This window comes from Ranitomeya imitator, chromosome 4 (assembly GCF_032444005.1).
Source record: "Ranitomeya imitator isolate aRanImi1 chromosome 4, aRanImi1.pri, whole genome shotgun sequence".
NCBI classification, from domain to species: Eukaryota; Metazoa; Chordata; class Amphibia; order Anura; family Dendrobatidae; genus Ranitomeya; species Ranitomeya imitator.
In genome coordinates this window covers 589478152-589499395 of record NC_091285.1, presented here as the reverse complement: position 1 = coordinate 589499395, position 21244 = coordinate 589478152, and the positions used below count along the sequence as shown (strand labels likewise).

General features: G+C 47.4%; 1 protein-coding gene across 3 annotated transcripts in view; it reads left to right on the top strand.

Moving 5' to 3' along the window:
• Positions 1–21244, top strand: part of ERLIN2 (ER lipid raft associated 2) — a 51648-nt gene that overhangs the window by 15523 nt on the left and 14881 nt on the right. For all 3 annotated transcript variants that reach the window (XR_011320830.1, XM_069766498.1, XM_069766499.1), the window contains exons 3-11: positions 980–1061; positions 1638–1684; positions 2922–2983; positions 5108–5233; positions 6244–6317; positions 8525–8583; positions 8841–8932; positions 10515–10604; positions 12320–12399. Coding sequence is in view for 2 of the 3 variants with exons in the window: in XM_069766498.1 (XP_069622599.1) it covers positions 980–1061; positions 1638–1684; positions 2922–2983; positions 5108–5233; positions 6244–6317; positions 8525–8583; positions 8841–8932; positions 10515–10604; positions 12320–12399 (712 nt within the window). In the remaining variant the exon portion in view is untranslated. The remainder of the gene's footprint in view (positions 1–979; positions 1062–1637; positions 1685–2921; positions 2984–5107; positions 5234–6243; positions 6318–8524; positions 8584–8840; positions 8933–10514; positions 10605–12319; positions 12400–21244) is intronic.

Below are 21244 nucleotides of genomic sequence, written 5' to 3'. Positions count from 1 at the left end.
ATCAGCCCCTTTTTCCCCATATAAAATAAATTAATATATTAGGTATTGCCATGGTCATTAAAATCTGATCTATATAAAGATATAAAATCATTATACCTGTACGTTAAATGCTGAACGCAAGAATAGTCATTGTGGGGGTTTTGTTTTGTTTTTGGTTTTTTTTTTGGGGGGGGGGTTGTCTGCTGCACTTCCTACAAAATACGTCATAAAAAGCGATTTCAAAATGTTGTATCTAAACCAAAATGGTATCAAAATGTAAAAAAAGGTTATGGGTGTCCGAAAATATAACAAATCCTTATACGACTATTTAGATGGGGAAAATAAAAAAAGGTACGGATGGGGAAGAAAAAAATGTGAACAATGACCGAGTCACGGTGGGGTTATATATTCATATCTTCTAGTGTTATGTCTTCTCACCTGGATATGCCATAATTCTGGCAATGATGAGGAAGGGGGTATCTTCACCTTATTCCTTGCACATCCGCTGTCCCTGGACAGGAGCACAGCTCTGCCATCATTTGGTTGGTTCGGTAATACACATGTAGGCCTGGGAGAACTTCACATTCCTATTGTGCCCTGCAGCTCCATCAGCAGAATGCAGGTTACTGATTACGGCAGCCTATATTATGTGTATGGTGCTGTGTCTTCAGGTCTCGGTGCTGTGTCTTCAGGTCTCGGTGCTGTCTGTACATTATCAGAATGCTTCATTTTCCAGTATAGGAATATATTGGGGAATTGCTATTCATCCATCTCCCTATATACTGGCAGAGGAGCATGAAGTAGCCTTATCCGACCACTTTTACAGTCCTAATAATGAAGCTGTCTAATGTGACACCAGGTAAAATGACCTGCAGCCTTTACTGTGTGATCAGTGTAAACCATCGGCAGCATTTATACTCCGTGTTTGGGGCGACTTCCTCTTCATCCATGATTTGCATGTGCTGTAAGACAAATGGACACCTCTTCCTTCCTCTTGCAGGGGCGGAGCGCTGCTCACTTCGACAAGTGGCCCTGGTTTCCATTTAATGCTGCCGTTCATAACCTCCTTCAAGTCTGTGCAGGTGCGTGTAGCTGCGCAGGTGCGTATAGGTGCGTGTAGCCGCGCAGGTGCGTATAGGTGCGTGTAGCCGCATAGGTGCGTGTAGCCGCGCAGGTGCGTATAGGTGCGCGTAGCCGCATAGGTGCGTGTAGCCGCGCAGGTGTGTATAGGTGCGCGTAGCCGCGCAGGTGCGTATAGGTGCGTGTAGCCGGGCAGGTGCGTGTAGCCGCGCAGGTGCGTATAGGTGCACGTAGCTAGGCAGGTGCGTGTAGCCGCGCAGGTGCATATAGGTGCGTGTAGCCGTATAGGTGCGTGTAGCCGCGCAGGTGCATATAGGTGCGTGTAGCCGCGCAGGTGCATATAGGTACGTGTAGCCGTGCAGGTGCGTGTAGCTTCGCTGTCTGCAGATGGAGCTTTCCAGACTTTCATGGGAATTGTAATGAAGCAAAGGTGCTCTGAGGCTTTTGCACGATGCTGCCTGCACGGGATAAAGCGACATAATGTTATTTCGAGAGCTCTTTCGTGGTGATTGTGTTACCATAGATTAGTGCGCACTCCTGTGTGATTGGATTACGCTAATGTCCCATTTATTCTTTAGAGCACGTTACAGACTGACGAAGTGAAGAACGTCCCATGCGGCACGAGGTAAGCTCAGCTTCATTAAACTTAAAGGGACACTGTCACCTGGATTTGGAGGGAACAATCTTCAGCCATGGAGGCGGGGTTTTGTGGTTTTTGATTCACCCTTTCCTTACCCGCTGGCTGCATGCTGGCTGCAATATTGGATTGAAGTTCATTCTCTGTCCTCCATAGTACACGCCTGCGCAAGGCAAGATTGATAACTGTGCAGGCATGTACTACGGAGGACAGAGAATGAACTTCAATCCAATATTGCAGCCAGCAGGTAAGGAAAGGGTGAATCAAAAACCCCCAAACCCCGCCTCCATGGCTGAAGATTGTTCCCTCCAAATTCAGGTGACAGTGTCCCTTTAAAGGGGTTTCAGATAAACCCTCTCCCCCAGCAACAACGTCTCCTACTCGTCCTGCGCCTAGTCTCCCCCACTGCCCCTACTGGCCCTCCCCAGGTCCTGCGCCGAGTCTCCCCCACTGCCCCTACTGGCCCTCCCCAGGTCCTGCGCCGAGTCTCCCCCACTGCCCCTACTGGCCCTCCCCAGGTCCTGCGCCGAGTCTCCCCCACTGCCCCTACTAGGCCCTCCCCAGGTCCTGCGCCTAGTCTCCCCCTACTTCTCCTACTCGGCCTCCCCAGGTCCTGCGCCTAGTCTCCCCCACTTCTCCTACTCGCCCTCCCCAGGTCCTGTGCCTAGTCTCCCCCATTGCTCCTAGTCGCCCTCCCCAGGGGGTTTTCAAAAGCTGGAAACCGGTTTTAATCTTTAATTTTTCATTTTATGGGCAACAGAAGGCGCCACAGCACGCCGGATTAATATTACTTGTCTCACCGCATCACTTATAATTACAAGGCCCTTTTTTAATGGAGGTTATCCAGGATTAGGGAAACATTTTTTTTTTTTTTTTGTTTTGTTTGTTTTTTAAGAGCAGTAATCCGCTGCCCAGGTTGTGTATGGGATTCGGTTTTGTCCCATGCGATTCATTGGGACTGAGCTCAGATAAAAGAGACAACAGTCGAGTACGGTGCTGATTCTGGAAATCAGTGAGCCAGGTCTTATGTCTCTCTGGGGTCATTGGTTAGTTGCTCTCCGTTATTCTGAGTGATGTTGAATATGCTGATCAGTGCACAATCCTGGGGCGCAGATGAGGTGCAGGACCCGCTCCAGCCTCCATGTTGTCCAGGCTTTGCTTTTTGTTGTGATCTTGTCCGTACTGTTTTGTATGAGTTCATCGTTCCCCATGTTTTATCTTTCAGTGGTGGCGTCATGATATACTTTGATCGAATAGAAGTGGTGAATTTCCTCATCTCTAGTGCCGGTGAGTAGCCTTCAGGTAGAGCTGACACTTTCTTTCCCTTCCTTAGTCTTATGGAGATTGACACATGTCATATTATGACTAGACTAAGGCAGGATTGGAAGGTTGTTTAAAGGGCTATTCCCATCTGATAAAGCAATTGCATATTTCTGACATGTACCATCCTGAAAAGATGATCTTTGCAGCCCCCACCGATCATGAGTGGAGCACCTCCTGTGCTGATGTGGAGCCATGTCTGATTATAGTAGTTTGCTTCTAAGCACGAGAAGATTAGAAAATAACAAATGAACCCTACAGTAAACTCACCGGTCTAATCGCCCATCGCTCCGTGTGCCTTTTTCAGTGCTGTCTGCCTGCACCAGAATTCCTGATGTCCCATTCTTCATTCACCTGTTGTCAGCAATTGATGACTGATGATCCTGAAGGCAGGGGTCCGACAACTGTTATATGGTTATATAAACTCCCTATATACGAGATAACCGTACACTGTAGCATCTGGCGTGTCCAGCAGCCACCCATGCGTACACTGTAGCATCTGGCGTGTCCAGCAGCCCCCATGCGTACACTGTGGCATGTGCAGCTCCCCATGCGTACACTGTGGCATGTGCAGCTCCCCATGCGTACACTGTGGCGTGTGCAGCTCCCCATGCGTACACTGTGGCGTGTGCAGCCCCCCATGCGTACACTGTGGCGTGTGCAGCTCCCCCTGCGTACACTGTGTCGTGTGCAGCCCCCCCTGCGTACACTGTGGCGTGTGCAGCCCCCCCATGCGTACTCTGTGGCGTGTGCAGCCCCCCATGCGTACACTGTGGCGTGTGCAGCCCCCCCTGCGTACACTGTGGCGTGTGCAGCCCCCCCTGCGTACACTGTGGCGTGTGCAGCCCCCCTGCGTACACTGTGGCGTGTGCAGCCCCCCCTGCGTACACTGTGGCGTGTGCAGCCCCCCCTGCGTACACTGTGGCGTGTGCAGCCCCCCCTGCGTACACTGTGGCGTGTGCAGCCCCCCCTGCGTACACTGTGGCGTGTGCAGCCCCCCCTGCGTACACTGTGGCGTGTGCAGCCCCCCCATGCGTACACTGTGGCGTGTGCAGCCCCCCATGCGTACACTGTGGCGTGTGCAGCCCCATCCCCCCCCCCATGCGTACACTGTGGCGTGTCCGGGACACCCCTGCGTACACTGTGGCTGGCGTGTCAGGCCGCCCCCCATATGCGTACACTGTGGCGTGTGCAGCCCCCCATGCGTACACTGTGGCGTGTGCAGCCCCATCCCCCCCCCCCCATGCATACACTGTGGCGTGTCCGGGACACCCCTGCGTACACTGTGGCTGGCGTGTCAGGCCGCCCCCCATATGCGTACACTGTGGCGTGTGCAGTTCCCCCCATGCGTACACTGTGGCGTGTCCGCCACACCCCTGCGTACACTGTGGCGTGTCCGGCACACCCCTGCGTACACTGTGGCATGTCCGGCACACCCCTGCGTACACTGTAGCGTACTGCGTGAAGGGGTTTGTGTGACGGTTGCCACTCCGATTGTCACCTAATTGGCTGCATAGGTCAGGTGATTCCCACCACCAATCGTGTGACGGCTGATTGGCTGTAGGGTCAGGTGACTGGTAATCAGGGCGTCGTCACTTCCAGTCTGGAGGTCAGAACCGCAGGGAATTCAAGTGGTAAATTTTGCTGCTTTTTCTCTTCATAATTATCCATAACAGTGAAAGGGAAATCCATTTAACCAGTTTTTTTCAAAAGTTGCATTTACATTGCACGATTATATCTGGAAGGGAGATTCTTGATAATAATCCAGTGGAAACCAGCTGCCGATCACCTGAAGAATGGGCAATGCTTTTTCTCCTAATGGTTTGCTTAAAAGATCATCCTTCCTGACAGCATACCATTATATGTAAGCAGGACCTGTGCTGCCGAGTAAATTGGCGACCTGCACGCACTGAACGGCCGATTACTGATTGCACATGGGAGCTGCGGTCGGCCCATGTAATCCGGCTATTAAATCATCTCTGATCATCTGATGTCACCAATCGGTGGTCGTTATACACAAGTCTGCCTGTGTACCCCCAAGTTAAGTGTTCACATTGCTTCCCCTGTATTAATCTCCCCTTCTTCCTGTAGTGTATGACATAGTGAAGAACTATACTGCAGATTATGATAAAGCGCTAATCTTCAACAAGATCCACCATGAGCTCAACCAGTTCTGCAGCGTCCACAACCTTCAGGAGGTCTACATAGAACTGTTTGGTAAGTAACCCCCATCTCATCCCTCTGCTATAACCCCTGGCAGATCTGTATTTAGTTGTATTTAATAAAATTAATTGCTTGTCTCTCCATTTTTTTTTTTTTTTTTTTTTTTTTTTTTTTTTTTTTAGAACACCTATTTTAAACTTGTTCCCCCTCCTTTTTAAGAATTTATTTTTATTTATCGTTCTGTTTTTTATTTTTCTATGGTCCAGGGCTAGTAACAGCAATATGGATTGACAATTTGTTTTTCCTTATAATGGGGCTGGTATATTGGCCCCAACTACTTGATAATTTCGGTTGCCTTCATAGCAGAGCTGATTGGATCTCTTAGGACCCAGTAGCTCCTCCTCCCTCCTGGCAGCTGGTGATCACATAAATGCTGGGTCCGGAGAAGGAAGCACTATCAGTGCTTTCTATAATGTAAACACCAAGCTATGCATACAGCAATTGGAAAAGCATAGACAAACCCTCTTCGTCTTCTCTATGGGGAGGCCATCTTCCCCACTCTGATATCATACACCTGCTCTCCTATGTAGTGATGTTTCATAACGTCACTGCAGAGTAAGACTTATCTTGGATGTTTATAGTCTATGGGTGGCCTGAAAATAAAGCTGTAGCTTTTGGCTCTAGATTTAAATTGAACCTATCCCCTTATCCCTGCTACTAAAACCAAAGGCAGCATGAATCGGACTCTGTCTGAACGGTTGTAGCCATGTATATCTTATATAAAGCTCCAGTGTTTCAAAGAAAATAAACTTTAAAGATCGTTCCAGCGCTTCAAGAGACCTGTCAATCACCTGCTGCAGCACTGTGGTCTTTAAAGTATAGTTCCTTTGAAACATCAGGGGGTTTCATAAGATATTCCTGTCCGCAATATCGCAACCAGACGCTGATCCACCGCTAATGGAAACGGATGACCAGTTCCCTTTAATGATATGTACTGCTTACAAATGAGGAATGAACATCTTACTCAATGAGGGAAGTGTGATCTCTTTCTGACCTCTCCACAGATCAAATAGATGAGAACCTCAAGCTGGCGCTCCAGCAGGACCTCAATGAGATGGCTCCAGGGTTAATTATCCAGGTATGGTCCGCTAGTGACTCGTGAGAACTGATCCCCAGGGTTTGTCCCACTCTGGTGTATTCTAGGAAGATGACCTAGCTTCAATGTGTGCTGACATATAGGTCATCAGTGTAATGTCACCATGTGGAACAGTCCCAGGTTTTATGATCGGCAGACTGGCGCCCATAAAGAAGCGCTGTAAATGAAGAACAATCAGGGTTTGTTGTTGGTGTGACTGTCCGATGAGGCTTCTGCGATTATTCCATATGAACCATGTGAAAGCTGTGTGTTTTATGCCACTCTGGTTCTATTATATAGGGAAACCTCGTATGTATTAAGCCTGGTAAAAAGTTTCACACCACCACAATATAGCTGTGCCTTTATTTCTGCCCTAGGTTTTTCAAGATTTATAAAACTTTTTTCCAAGAGCAAAGAATGGGTTAATGTGGTCTTACATTTCTCCAGTGCTCCATACTGATTTTACTTGCTTTTTGCAGCGGTCATGTGATGATGCTAACAAACAGCTAGTGATTGGCTGCAGTGGTCACATTACTCATGAACTGCACATGATCGCTGCAGAAATTAAATAAAACCAGTGTGGACCGCCGGACCGATGGTTATTAAGGAGTATGTGGGATTTTCTTTTGCCTTTTTTGTTTTTATTCAAAGGGGCTGTCAAGTGAAAATATGTTATCAGCTATTCACCGAAGTGATCGGTGGGGGTCCGACTGTCGGGATCCGCACAGATGGGCAGATTGAGGATTTTTTTAATTTCTGTTTTGAAATGGCGTGGCTGGGAAGCCTGAGCACCACTCCACTGATTCCCTGAGACTGCTGGAAAGCCTCTGCGCCCTGTAGGGCTGAGCAGGTGCGCGGACTTCCCCTATGAATGGGGTAAAAGTTCCCTGTTCTGATGATCATTTCGCGTCCCACCAGTCAGCCCCCCACCAATCAACAAATTATCACCTATCACGTGGATAGTTTTCATCAGACATACCCTGTAACTACTAAACCAAACTTGGAATACTACATATCCTGAACGTTTTAAAAGGTTGCGAATGCCAGAAAAACTCCACTTCACCAATAGAGCCTTCGCCCTTGTACACATTTGCATTTGCTGTGTTAACCTTGGGGATAGACTGTGGAGATGTCCATGTCATCTGAATATAATGGATCCATCCTGGATGACTGCTGCTGGCCTTCTTTTTGTCTGTGACCTGCACATTACATTCTGACAGTAGATGAGACATTATGGCTAGAAATGATCTCTAACAACCTAAATATCTGGATTGGAGCAGAGGAGAACATCATGACCATGACAGCTGTGCCAGATACAACATGCCCTGTAGCAGTGGCACTCGCCTGTGTCAGAGCCTAGGCGTAAAGACTTCTAGTCTCCATGGTTGAGGGGCTGACATAACCTGTATAGCTACTGTGCACATTATTTATAGTGGGCTTTTTATTAGTAAGTGTCATTATTCCCTTTAAAGTGAAGTTTCAGATTTGGCCAACAATTTCACTTAAAGGAGCACTCCTCCCATCAAAGGCTTTATCCTGTTAGTGCTGTATAATATGATGATTGCAATATACTATGTACTTACAATTGCTCATTTTGCCTTTCTACCCAGCAAATTTTTCTCTGCTCAATGTAGAACAGAAAGCCTCTTGTCCCTGCATGAATCATCCCCCCTCTTCATCTCCTGACCCAGCAGCTCTGGTTCTCACTTTGACAGGGAGTTTTGCAGGGACTTTATACAGGAAAAATTGACCTGCTGTTTCTACATGGAGCTTAGAAAGATTCAGCTTGTTGTTTTTAATCATGTGATGTCATAGACATAATGGAAAAGAGACTAATTACCTGGGTAGAAGGGCAAATGAGCAGTTGTGTGTACACAGTGCTACATAATATGATGACTGCAATATATTAAGAGGGTAAAAATGTTGAGTGGTGGAGGACGAGGTGCTTCTTTAAAAAAGGCCTTTTTAGTTCTGTCTGCATGTGTGTTGTGGCTGCTGACTAGTCCTCCTACCAGCCAACTAGAAGTGACTTTCCACACCACTCCTTGTGCCTGCTTGGTAGACTAAACGGCACAGGGCATACGTAATTCACGTCACAAGCCATCGTGACCTGACAAATGTAGGATGCCCATTTACTTGGTCACGTGGCAGGGCTTGTTTCAGAATGGATCTGACTATCGATCTTCTGCTTTTGTCTCCTCTCTGTCCAGGCTGTCCGAGTCACAAAGCCAAATATCCCTGAAAGTATACGCAGGAACTATGAGCTCATGTAAGTGCTGGCCACATTACCCACATGCCAAGTTATTACCTGTACGAATACCGGTCATGGGCAGCGGGTATTCTAGTGACCGTAGTGCAGCGTAGAGGGCAATGTGAGGTGATGGCAGTTTATTAAAAATATAAGAGTATTTGCAAAAGTGCATGTGACGTCCAAGTATGAAGCGGGGTGATGTTGGCAATGGAGAGCTTTCATATCCGTGGGTTATAAATGTCTCTCCTTTTTTTTTTTTTTTTTTTTTTTTTAAGGGAAAGTGAAAAAACCAAGCTCCTCATTGCTGCACAGAAGCAGAAGGTGGTGGAGAAGGAGGCTGAAACGGAGAGGAAAAAGGCCCTGATTGGTAGGCCCCCTAAATCCCATGGACGCGCAGACCGCAGTCCTATTCTGTGTGCTTGAGATAAAACCGAACGTTGCTGGGGTTTTCTTCTATTTGACACTTTATGTGTATTTTTTGGCTAAATTAACATATTTGCATTTTGGGTTCAATTAAAAATCTTTGTTTTCCTTCTACAGACGCCGTGTCAGGCCACGTTCACACGTTCAGTATTTGGTGAGTTTTTTTACCTCAGTATGTGTAAGCCAAAAGCAGGAGTGGGTGATGAATACAGAGGTGGTGACGTGTTTCTATACTTATTATACTTCTCTGATTGCTCCACTCCGGGTTTTGGCTTAAAAATACTGAGGTAAAAAACTCCCCAAATACTGAGCGTGTGACCGTGGTCTTATACTGTCTGTTGCTGGGTGATGAATGAGTTGGAGAATCTGTCCGTGAGCTCGCTATGTCGGTAGTGTTTGTAATTCTTAGGTCGAGTTCACACAACAAAATCTTCGGTTGGAGTGTTTTCCATGAAACAGACAGCAATCAGACCAGTGTTATTCAGTTGGGCGGTGCAGATGAGTGCAGTTTTTTTTTCACTGATATCTGTATATTAAAAAAATCGCAGCGTGCACGAGTTTCTTCCGTGTGTCGGATGAGACTCGCCCATTGAAGTCTACAGGTGCACAAAAAGAAGGATCCGATGCCGTACGGAGCCATAACATCCGATCTTCACAGATACATTGCAGTTTATTAACATCCAAAACTGTAACTGGTCTTATAAATGATTAATGGCTGCTGTAAAAAGACAGATTTTGTATGTCTGGCACATGGATCACAAGCAAAGAAAAAAAATTTGTCCCAGGATTTAGGATAAAACAGACAATTTTTTTTCACCGCTGTTGTGAACTTGGCCTCAGGGTGAGGGCAGTAGGGCAGGGTGGCCAAAACTGCGCCCTCCAATATGGCTGCATAACATTATTTCACAGTTTTGGACCTTTTGGCAGCATAGGAAAGATACAGTGTCACCACTGAGAAGTTAAATCACACAGGCGTTTTTTGTTTTTGTTTGTTTTTTAATCAGATCCTATTTTAAAATCCTCCTCAAAAGACTCCGCGTGACCCTCTTGTCTCCCTTCTTCTCGGCTCTTCTCATTATCTATGATCACATGAATGTCAAGCTGTCACTAACTTGCGCTCCATTGATCCTAAACTGTTCTCCATTTTGCTGAATTGAATGACTTTTTCCCCTTCTGTGCGCGCTCCGCAGGTCGAGATTTTAATTTTTTTTTTCTTATTTTATTTGGACACAATAATAGAAAACCTTTTAGAGAATGGTACAATATGAATATGCATGTATCACAGACCCCTTGGGGTAAATGGCCTCCAGAAGACATATATACATACTCACGTGGTAACAATTCACTTATTACAGTAATGACGATATGATCCAAATTACAAGAAGGAAAAAGGAACCAGCAACCACAGGATTCTTTCATTTCCTACCATAATGACCTGTACTTATGTAGTAATCTGCCTAGAAATGGTTGCAGTGTGTTCACACATCATTAATCTTGGCGCTTTTTTTTTTCTCTTTGCCAAACAGAGGCAGAGAAAGTGGCCCAAGTTGCGGAGATCAAATTTGGACAGAAGGTTATGGAGAAGGAAACGGAGAAGAAGATTTCTGAGATTGAAGGTAATTGTTAGATGAGATCGCGCTTGGTGTCGCCGTGTAATATGGTCCGTGTCCAGGGCCTTGTTTACTAGATCCATGACTTTGTTTAATCCAGACGCCCCTTCTAATAACATCCTGAGAAGGTCTGCTTATTCTCCCCTACAAACATGGCTATTGTGAGAGGAGAAAACATGCCTCATGGAGGCGGCCTACAGACTGCAGTGTAACAGAATACAAGAGATTTCATTGTGAGTCCTCTACATGTGTACGCCGCCAAATTATGCAGATTGGATTTAGGTGCCATACAGATGTCATTTTTTGTTTTTCACATAACCTCATGGATGGTATTGTGTGTCAGGTCTCTTTGGATCACTGAAATCAATCTCAAACACCTGTGATAATTAGTTTTCCCAATTAAAGGAAAACTACTTAAGAAGGACAGGTTTCAAGCAATATGGGAAAGAAAAAAGGATCTCTGCTGCCTAAAAGCATCAAATGGTGAAAAGCCTTGGACAAGGTATGGAAACATCAGATATTTCACGAAAACTGATACGTGATCTTTGTACTGTGAAGAGATTTGTGGCTGATGGAAGAAAAGAGGTTTGTGCAGATAAAGGCATAATGAGGAAGGTTTCTGATAGACCACTTCATCGGAATAAGAGAGCAGCTGTTAAAATACCATTACAAAGCAGCCAACAGATATTTGCAGCTGTCGGTGCCTCTTCAGGCCATGAACTTCAAGCTTCAGGACCCACCAGATACTTTTAGTTAGGCTACTACTCTGCCGAACTTAAACAGTGCTCACAAGCCCAAACTGCTGCAGTCCAGACATGCATGAAGAATTGTTTCAAAACAGAATTGTTCACCGATGAGTGCCGTGCAATTTTTGATGGTCTAGAATTAGATGGATGGAGAAGTAGATGGCCACCATGTCCCAACAAGGCTGTGGAGTCAACCATCTTTTGTACCGGAATCATGGGGAAGGAGCTGGTAGGCTCTCCTGGGGTCCCAGAAGATATGAAAATGACCTTAACAAATTATATAAAGATTCTGACAGACCACTTTCTTCCATGTTATAAAAAAGAACCGTGCCATCCATGGAAGAATCCTCTTCATGCTTCAATGTGCATCATCTCCTGCTGCAAAGAAAACATGCTGCTATGGGCATAAAATGAGAGAAACCCATGGTGTGTCCACCATCCTCCCCTGACCTCAACCCTATTGAGAACTTTTGGTGACCACGGTTTTTACTGATCATTTACTTATAACACTGACAACTAGCTGTCATTGTAGGGGTGGCTATCCTATATGCACCACGTGACTATGCACTTCTGTGTGAATGGCTGAATACAAGGTTTGCCAGAAACACGCGACACAGTAATGACTGTAACGAGTTACTGAAACTGAGAAAGGAAAGTAGAAGTTCCTTGAAAATAAACCAGTCCCTTGTAAAGCTTTTCAGCCTGTGGTACAACATAGGCACAGTGGCTCAGTGATTAGCACGTTGCTTTGCAGCACTGGGATCCTGAGTGCAAATGTGACCTAGAACAACATCTGCAAGGAGTTTGTATGTTCTCCTCCGTGTTTGCGTGGGTTTCCTCCTGGTTTTCTGGTTTCCTCCCACACTACAAAGGCATACTGATAGGGAATGTACATAGTGTCCGTAATGCACTGCCAGATATCGTGGCGCAATAGAAGCAAAAATAAATTGGTTTCTTAATGCTTTTACTCTGCAGATTCTGCCTTTCTAGCTAGAGAGAAGGCGAGGGCCGATGCCGAATTTTATACAGCTAAGAAATTAGCAGACTCCAATAAGGTAAAGTTACAAATTTATTTTTCTAGACTCAATTCTGGACACTGTTTAACCCCTTTCTACCATTGGACGTACTATTCCGTCCATGTTGGGTGGGCCCTACTTCCCAAGGATGGAATAGTACGTCCTGGGCGATAAGCCACGCTCACTGGGGGAGCGCGGCCGGGTGTCAGCTGACTATCGCAGCTGACATCCGACACTATGTGCCAGGAGCGGTCACGGACCGCCCCAGTCACATTAACCCCCAGCACACTGCGATCAAACATGATCGCAGTGCTTAGGCGGTATAGGGAATGGCCGCGGGGCTGCATCCGGGGCCTGCAGGGAGGTGGTTTCCCAGCGCCTGCTTAGAGCAGGCGCCGGGAAGCCTCCCTGCTGTGCATGTCAGATCGCTGATCTGACACAGTGCACATCAAGGTGTCAGATCAGCAATCTGTCACTTTACTGTGATGTCCCCCCTCGGGGCAAAGCAAAAAAAAAAAAAAAAAAAATGCATGTGTGGGGGGGGGGAATTCCTAAATAAATAATAATAATAAAAATATATATATATTGTTCCAATAAATACATTCCTTTATCTAAATTAAAAAAAAAAAAAACAATAAAAGTATACATTTAGTATCGCCGCGTCCGTAAGGACCCGATCTATAAAACTGTCCCACTAGTTAACCCCTTCTGTGAACACCGTAAAAAAAAAAGGCAAAAAACAACGCTTTATTATCATACCGCCGAACAAAAAGTGGAATAACACGCGATCAAAAAGACAGATATAAATAACCATGGTACCGCTGAAAACGTCATCTTGTCCCGCAAAAAACGAGCCACCATACAGCATCATCTGCAAAAAAAATAAAAAAGTTATAGTCCTCAGAATAAAGCGGTGCAAAAATAATTATTCTTTCTATAAAATAGTTTTCATCGTATAAAAGCGCCAAAACATAAAAAAATGATATAAATGAGGTGTCGCTGTAATCGTACTGACCCGAAGAATAAAACTGCTTTATCCATTTTACCAAACGCAGAACGGTATAAAGGCCCCCCCAAAAAAAAGAAATGAATGAATAGCTTGTTTTTGGTCATTCTGCCTCACAAAAATCGGATTAAAAAGCGATCAAAAAATGTCATGTGCCCAAAAATGTTACCAATAAAAGCGTCAATTCGTCCCGCAAAAAACAAGACCTCACATAACTCTGTGGACCAAAATATGGAAAAATTATAGCTCTCAAAATGTGGTAACTCAAAAAATATTTTTTGCAATAAAAAGCATCTTTTAGTGTATGACGGCGACGGCTGCCAATCATAAAAGTCCGCTAAAAATAGTAAATCAAACCCCCCTTCATCACCCCCTTAGTTAGGAAAAAATTAAAAAAAATGTATTTATTTCCATTTTCCCTTTAGGTTTGGGGCTACAGTTAAAGGGACTATGTCACCTGAATTTGGATTGCCTTGTGCAGGCATGTACTACGGAGGACAGAGAATGAACTTCAATCCAATATTGCAGCCAGCGGGTAAGGAAAGGGTGAATCAAACACCCGAAAACCCCGTCCCTATGGCTGAAAAGTGTTCCCTCCAAATTCAGGTGACTGAGTCCCTTTAAGGTTAGGGTTGGGGCTAAAGTTAGGATTAGGGTTTAGATTACATTTACAGTTGGGAATAGGGTTGGGATTAGGGTTAGGGGTGTGTCTGGGTTAGAGGTGTGGTTAGGGTTACCGTTGGGATTAGGGTTAGGGGTGTGTTTTGGATTAGGGTTTCCGTTATAATTGGGGGGTTTCCACGGTTTAGACACATCAGGGGCTCTCAAAATGCGACATGGCGTCCGATCTCAATTCCAGCCAATTCTGCGTTGAAAAAGTAAAACCGTGCTCCTTCCCTTCCGAGCTCTCCCATGTGCCCAAACAGTGGTTTACCCCCACATATGGGGCATCCGCGTACTCAGGACAAATTGGACAACAACTTTTGGGGTCCAATTTCTCCTGTTACCCTTGGGAAAATACAAAACTGAGGGCTAAAAAATAATTTTTGTGGGAAAAAAAAAAGGATTTTTCTCTATCGCCTCATTGGGGGACACAGGAACCATGGGTGTATGCTGCTGCCACTAGGAGGCTGACACTATGCAAATAAAAAAAGTTAGCTCCTCCTCTGCAGTGTACACCCCACCGACAGGAAGTAGGATATTCAGTTTAGCTTAGTGTCAGTAGGAGGTGGACATGGGTCTTTCATTAGACCCTTATCTACCTGAGTGTGCGTCGTTCCTTTTCAGGTACCACGGAGGGATACAGGGTGGTCAGTCACACCTGTAGTCCCACAAAGAGACTATGAGTACGGCGTGTACTGCCACCCCATATCCTCATACGTCTAGTCGGCAGGACCCCAGCCCCTAACACTGAAGCGTGTTGAGGTGATTCAGACCCGGGCCTGCCTCCGTCTCCCATCCACTCGCCCACCAGAGCCTGCGGTTTGAGGAGACACGGACGTCCCACTATGCTGGATTATCGGACGTCCGATCTTGGATGGGGAGGTACTCGCTCTCTCCCCCCAGGTACAGAGATAAGAAGATCACAGAAGAAAGAAGATCGGGAAGGAAAGAAAAGAAAAAAAAAAAAAATTCCTTTATTTTAATAGTGTGCCCCTTAATTCAGGTTACCTTTGCAGCAGTTTTAGGGCTTTCCTCAACACTTCCCCCGTGCTCCGGTGGTCATGTGATGTAATCTAGGTCCCGGCCTCTTCCAGGCCTAGCTGCAGAGTGGGGCATCGGGGGTCTTTTCCCCTTTAATTTTGCGGGTATTTGGGGCTGCAGGCATTGTTTTGCAGCATTTTTCAATCATCTGCGCTGCTCCCCCATACTCCGGCGGTCACCAGCTCTAATTTAGGTCCCGGCTTCACTCTCAGGCCTAGCTGCAGGGCTGGCTCCGCCCCTCTTCCTGCTTTTCGGGCGGGCTTTTTTCCCACCTAGCTCTTAGTCAGCTCCTTCCTGCCGGGACTTAGCTCCGCCCCCGGCACTTTGCTCCGCCCCCTGATCCGCGGTTTAGCTCCGCCCCCTTTTCCTGTCTTAGCGCAGGCTTTTCAGCATGTGTCCCTGCAGTGTGCGCTTTTTCACTCCTGGACCTGGACACCTCTTGTGACTGCCATTTTTCCTATTGATCCAGATTGTACTTGTTTCCTGTGGAGCCTTCTCTTCCTGGCACAGCAGCCCTGCAGTCTGGAGCTGAATACAGGATGACTGCACCTACTGTGAGTAGCAGCTCTGCAGCCCGACACTCTCCTCGGCTCTCCTATCCCCTAATGTTTTGGCATCAGTTAATGGGTCTGCTCATCATGAACCCACCGCCCAGGAGTTCCTACCCCGGGTGAGACCGAGGCCCCTATCCCTGGGTGGGCTTTCCTTCTGTCTCGGTCTGTGGTGGACCTCACCAGGATGTCACGTCCCTGGTGTCCGTGCTTGACAGATTGTCCCTCCCAGCCCCCTGCAGTTGCCAGTGGGTCACAGGGTCACAAGAGATCCAGACAGGATCTTTTCCCGATCCATCTCGCCCTCCGGTCTGGCACTGTGAGATCCCTCTTCCAGATCCTCCTCTCCCGAGTCAGACGGGCGTCCTTGGTCATGTTTTCAGAGGAAGATTCAGACTTTGTCTCACTACAGGCCTCTAGCATGAGTGATAGGGTGCAAAGCCTTATTGTTGCAGTCAACCAGACCTTAGGCATCATGGATACCTCTACGGAAACCGCACAAAGGGCGGTTTCGTTTAGACGGTCAAAACCAACTTCCAAGGTCTTTGCTCCACACACTGAATTTGTTGTGGTACTTGCCAGGGGAAAGGTGAACCATTACCAGATGCTTTCAGACAGGGAAGCGTCTCGGCATCCTATATCCGTTCTCCCCTGAGCTCATCGCTAACTGGACTGATTCCTCGGCAGCGGACTCGTCAGTCCCCAGACTGTCCGCCAACATGGTCCTTCCGCTTTCTAATGCAGCATCCCTCATGGATTCCAAGGATACAATTATAGAATCGCTGGAAAAATCAGCCTTTTGAAGTGGCTGCTTCTGCTTTGTGCCTCGGTCATTGCCTCTACCAGGGTCTCAAGGACCACAGCTAGATGGACCAAACAGCCTTGTAAGGGTACCACGGCTGGACCTCTTCCGGGGGTGCTGGCCGACCTGACGGACCAGATTTCCTATGCAGGGAAATATTTGGTAGCTGTCTCCCTAGATGCGCGTCTTGTGCAGCTCAGGTATCCAGCAATATGGTGACCATCTGGCGGAATATTTGGCTCAAGACATGGCAGGTGGACTTGTTTTCAAAGAAGTCCCTTACCAGCCTCCCTTTCCAGGGGGCCCGTCTTTGACTACATGCTGGAACAAATTATTAGGGACGCCACGGGAGGCACGAGCGTCGCTGGCCTCCCCTGATATGGCAGTTCAGCTCCCTTTTTGTCCTTTCGCTGGTTCGCGGCGTCAGAATATTCCTCTGGCTAGCACAGACCGCGGTCTCGCCTGGCTAGAGAAAAGGCTTCCTTCAAGCCTACCCCTTCCTGGCGTTCCCTCAATTCCCATGGTAGGTCCACCAGGCCCAGACCTGGCAGATCTTCCTTGGCATAACTCGTGCTAAGGGCCCAGCGTTCCTCCCAGTTTGGGCGGGCGTCTGTCTTGTTTTTTTTCTTTCTCTTTTTTGCAGGGACGTTTGGCTTGCCTCGGTCGAGGTCAGGGAGGTGGTATCCTCTGGATACAAGATGGGGTTCGCTTCGCGGCCCCGGAATCGCTTCTTCGAATCCCACCCTCTAAAAGATCCTAATCTGATCCCAGGTTTCTTTGCGTCCATTGCCTTTCTTCTTTGTTCGGAGGTTATCGTTTCCATCTCGGAGTAGGAACGCTTCACAGGTTTCTATTCAAACCTGCTTGTAGTGCCGAAGAACGGCGCAGTTCAACCCATCTGGTTCCTAAGTTAGTGAACAAAAGGTTCCGCCTGCGGCATTTCAGGATGGAGTCCCTCTGTTCAGTATTGGCTTGCATGGAACCACAGGAATTCCTGTGCTCCATAGATATCCAAGAAGCCTATCTCGATGTTCTGATTTTCCCAGCACACCTGTGTCTCCTGCGTTTCGTGGCGCAGAAGAGTCATTTCCAGTTCATCGCCCTGCCACTCGGTCTTGCGACCGCACCCAGTGTCTTCGTAAAGATCATGGCTACATTTATGGCCATTTTGAGGATCAGGGGCCTAGTGCTCATTCCGTACCTCGAAGTCATCAAGGCTCCGCCCCCCTCTCAGGCCCAGGAGAGTGACAATTGTCCTCGACTCCCTGTCCCGTTTCTGGTGGCTGGTCAGCAGAACAAAGTCTTGTCTTGTTCTGAGTCAGTGCCTCGTCTTCTAAGGCATGCTGTTCGACACCTGTCAGTCAAGGGTTTTTTGTTATTTTTTTCTTCTCAAGGAGAAACGGGCAATTCTCCAGGACGGAGTTCTCTGCAAGGCCCTCGGCTGCCTTCCTTCCGTTCAGCAATGAAGGTCCTGGGACGAATGGTGGCAGCATCGGAAGCGTTCCCTTTTGCGCTGTTCCACTTCAGCAGGCCATCCTTTCTCAGTGGGACAGGTCTGTGCTGTCTCTGGATTGTCCGATTCGGCCTTCCGTCCGATTCTAATGGTCTCTCAGGTGGTGGCTGTCATCCCCTCTCATTCCCCAGGTCCGGTCCTTCCTTGTCGCCCATGGCAGGTGGTGACGACGGTCGCCAGCCTTCCCGGCTGGGGCGCGGTTTCCCGCAATCCGTCAGTTAAAGGGGCGTTGGTCGGAGCAAGATTCTCCTCTGCCGATCGACATCCTTGAGATAGCTGCCATTCTTCTGTCCCTGAGTCACTGGGAAAAGGTTCTCAGAGGTCTGCCAGTCAGAACCCAGACGTCCAATGCCACGGCTGTGGCATATGTCAAACACCAGGGAGGGAATCAGTCTCTTGGAAATGGCGGAGGTATCCAAGATCCTCTTCTGGGCAGAGGCGACGGTTCGGCACTATCCGCAGTGCATATTCCAGGCATTGGCAACTAGGCCGCGGTGTTTTTCTCTGCCACGAGGGCCTTTCGGCAGGAGAGTGGTTCCTGCATCGGGGGGTCTTCCTTCAAATTTGCCTTTGATGGGGATCTCCGGACGCGGATCTCTTGGCGTCGCGACTGCTTAGGAAGGTTCCACCGTTTGTTTCCAGGTCAGTGATCCTCTTGTAGTGGAGACCGATGCTTTGGCCATTCCTGGGTCGCATTTTGTATTTCCCTATCTGTGTCCTCCCCTTCCCTTCTTCCCAGGCTGTTGAAGATCATTGCGGAGGGGGTGCCGGTCTTTCTGATCGCACCAGATTGGCCCAGAAGGTTCTGGTTCGCTGAGATCGTCAATCTCCTCGCGGACTTCCACTGAAGGCCCCAGACAGGCCAGATCTTCTGTCCCAAGGACCGATCTGCCACCAGAGTTCTTGGTTGCTCAATTTAACATTTTGGCTGTTAAATCCTTCCATTTGGCCTTTTCTCAAGGCGGGACTTGATGCTGGCCTTTCCCTTAGTCCTCTAAAGGGTCAGGTAGCAACGCTTTCCATTCTCTTTCTGAAGTCCCATTTCAGAAGTCCTTGACTTCCCGTTCTCAGGTCAGATATTTAGATCTGAGAGACCTCGGTGGTTGATACCTCTTAATGGCTAACTGAAAAGATGGTAGCAAATTGCAAACCTTCGAGACTTCTCAGGCCTCTTCATCAGGCACAGACAAATATTTGGAATTGAATTAGTCTATCTACTGGCTATCACGGTACAAGGATGTATATCCGTCCCGTTCTCAGGTCAGAACTTTTCTTCAAGGAGTGGTGCATGCAGCTCTCTTGTACCGGACTCTCATGGATCCCAAGGACCTTAATCTTGTTCTGGAGGCTCAGTGGGGTTCCCCCCCTTGAACCTCCCCATGAGGCCTCACTGTCTGTTCTGTCCTGCAAGGTGTCGTTTCTGGTGGCCATCACCTCCATTAGGCGCGTCTCGGAGTTGGTGGCACTCTCCTGTCGCCCCATTTCTTGGTTCTTCACCAAGATAAGGTAGTTTTACGGCCATCGTCGCCTTTTCTTCCCAGGGTGGTGTCCTCCTTGTTACTTCAATAAGATCGTCCTTCCCACCTTTTTGTTCTGCTTCGACCTATTCTCTGGAGCGTTCGCTGAACAGGCCAGACCTGGTCAGGGCGGTGAGGATCTATTTGTCTAGGACCACCTTCTTTAGGAAGACGGACCGTCTATTTGTCATTCCAGACGGTGCGCCAAGAGGCCTGCCAGCCTCCAAGGTTATGATTGTTCTCTGGATCAGACCTGCTATTCTGGAGGCTTACCGGGTCAGGAACAGAGTGACTCCTCCTGGGATTAAGACTCACTCTGCCCCGGGCAGTGGGCGCCTCCTGGGCGGTACACCATGGGGCATCCACCCTACAACTTTGCAAGGCAACCTGGTGTTCCATTCACTCATTTGCCAAATGTTATAAGCTCCATACCTACACTTTGGCAGTTGCCAGCCTAGGCGGAAGGATCTTGCAGGCGGCAGTGGTAAGTTCTCCGACCTGAATGGAGTTTTTTCCTGCTGTTCCTACCCCAGGGACTGCTTTGGGACGTCCCATGGTTCCTGTGTCCCCCAATGAGGCGATAGAGAAAATAGGATTTTTGGTTGCTTACCGTAAAATCTGTTTCTCGGAGCCTTCATTGGGGGACACAGCACCCTCCCAAGTTGAACAGCTCTGTTTTATTGTTATATTGTCACAGTTTGACTTTCTATCTTTAACATGTTGCTTCTCCTACTGCTTTCTCACTAACTGAATATCCTACTTCCTGTCGGTGGGGTGTACACTGCAGAGGAGGAGCTAACTTTTTTTTATTTGCATAGTGTCAGCCTCCTAGTGGCAGCAGCATACACCCATGGTTCCTGTGTCCCCCAATGAAGGCTTCGAGAAACAGATTTTACGGTAAGCAACCAAAAATCCTGTTTTTATTTTCACGGTTCTGCGTTATAAACTGTAAAGAAACACTTGTGGGCTCAAAGTTCTCACAACACATCTAGATAAGTTCCTTTGGGGGTCTAGTTTCCAATATGGGGTCACTTGTGGGGGGTTTCTACTGTTTAGTTACATGAGGGGCTCTGCAAATGCAACGTGACGCCTGCAGACCAATCCATCTAAGTCTGCATTCCAAATTGCGCTCCTTCCCTTCCGAGCTCTGCCATGCGCCCAAACGGTGGTTCTCCCCCACATATTGGGTATCAGTGTACTCAGGACAAATTGGACAACAACTTTTGGGTTTCAATTTCAACTGTTACTCTTGGAAAAATACAAAACTGGGGGCTAAAAAATAATTTTTGTGGAAAAAAAAAAAAAAAGATTTTTTATTTTCACGGCTCATGTTATAAACTGTAGTGAAACACCCGGGATTTAATTGCATAAAAATTCAAAGTTGGAAAATTGCGAAATTTTCAAAATTTTCGCCAAATTACCGTTTTTTTCACAAATAAACGCAGGTAATATCGAAGAAATTTTACCACTATCATGAAGTACAATATGTCTCGAGAAAACAATGTCAGAATCACCAGGATCCGTTGAAGCGTTCCAGAGTTATAACCTCATAAAGGGATGTGGCCAGAATTGTAAAAATTGGCCCCGTCATTAATGTGCAAACCACCCTTGGGGGTAAAGGCGTTAAGTGTACCCCTTAATTTATCCAAACTGCCCCATACCAGTGTATGAGGAGGACATTCTGATGTGTGCCTACACTGTGAGCACTGATTGGACAGTGCATGGACAACCCCACCAACTGGTAACACCCGCTTGTCAATTTATTCCTAAACTTCTACGAGGAATAACAGA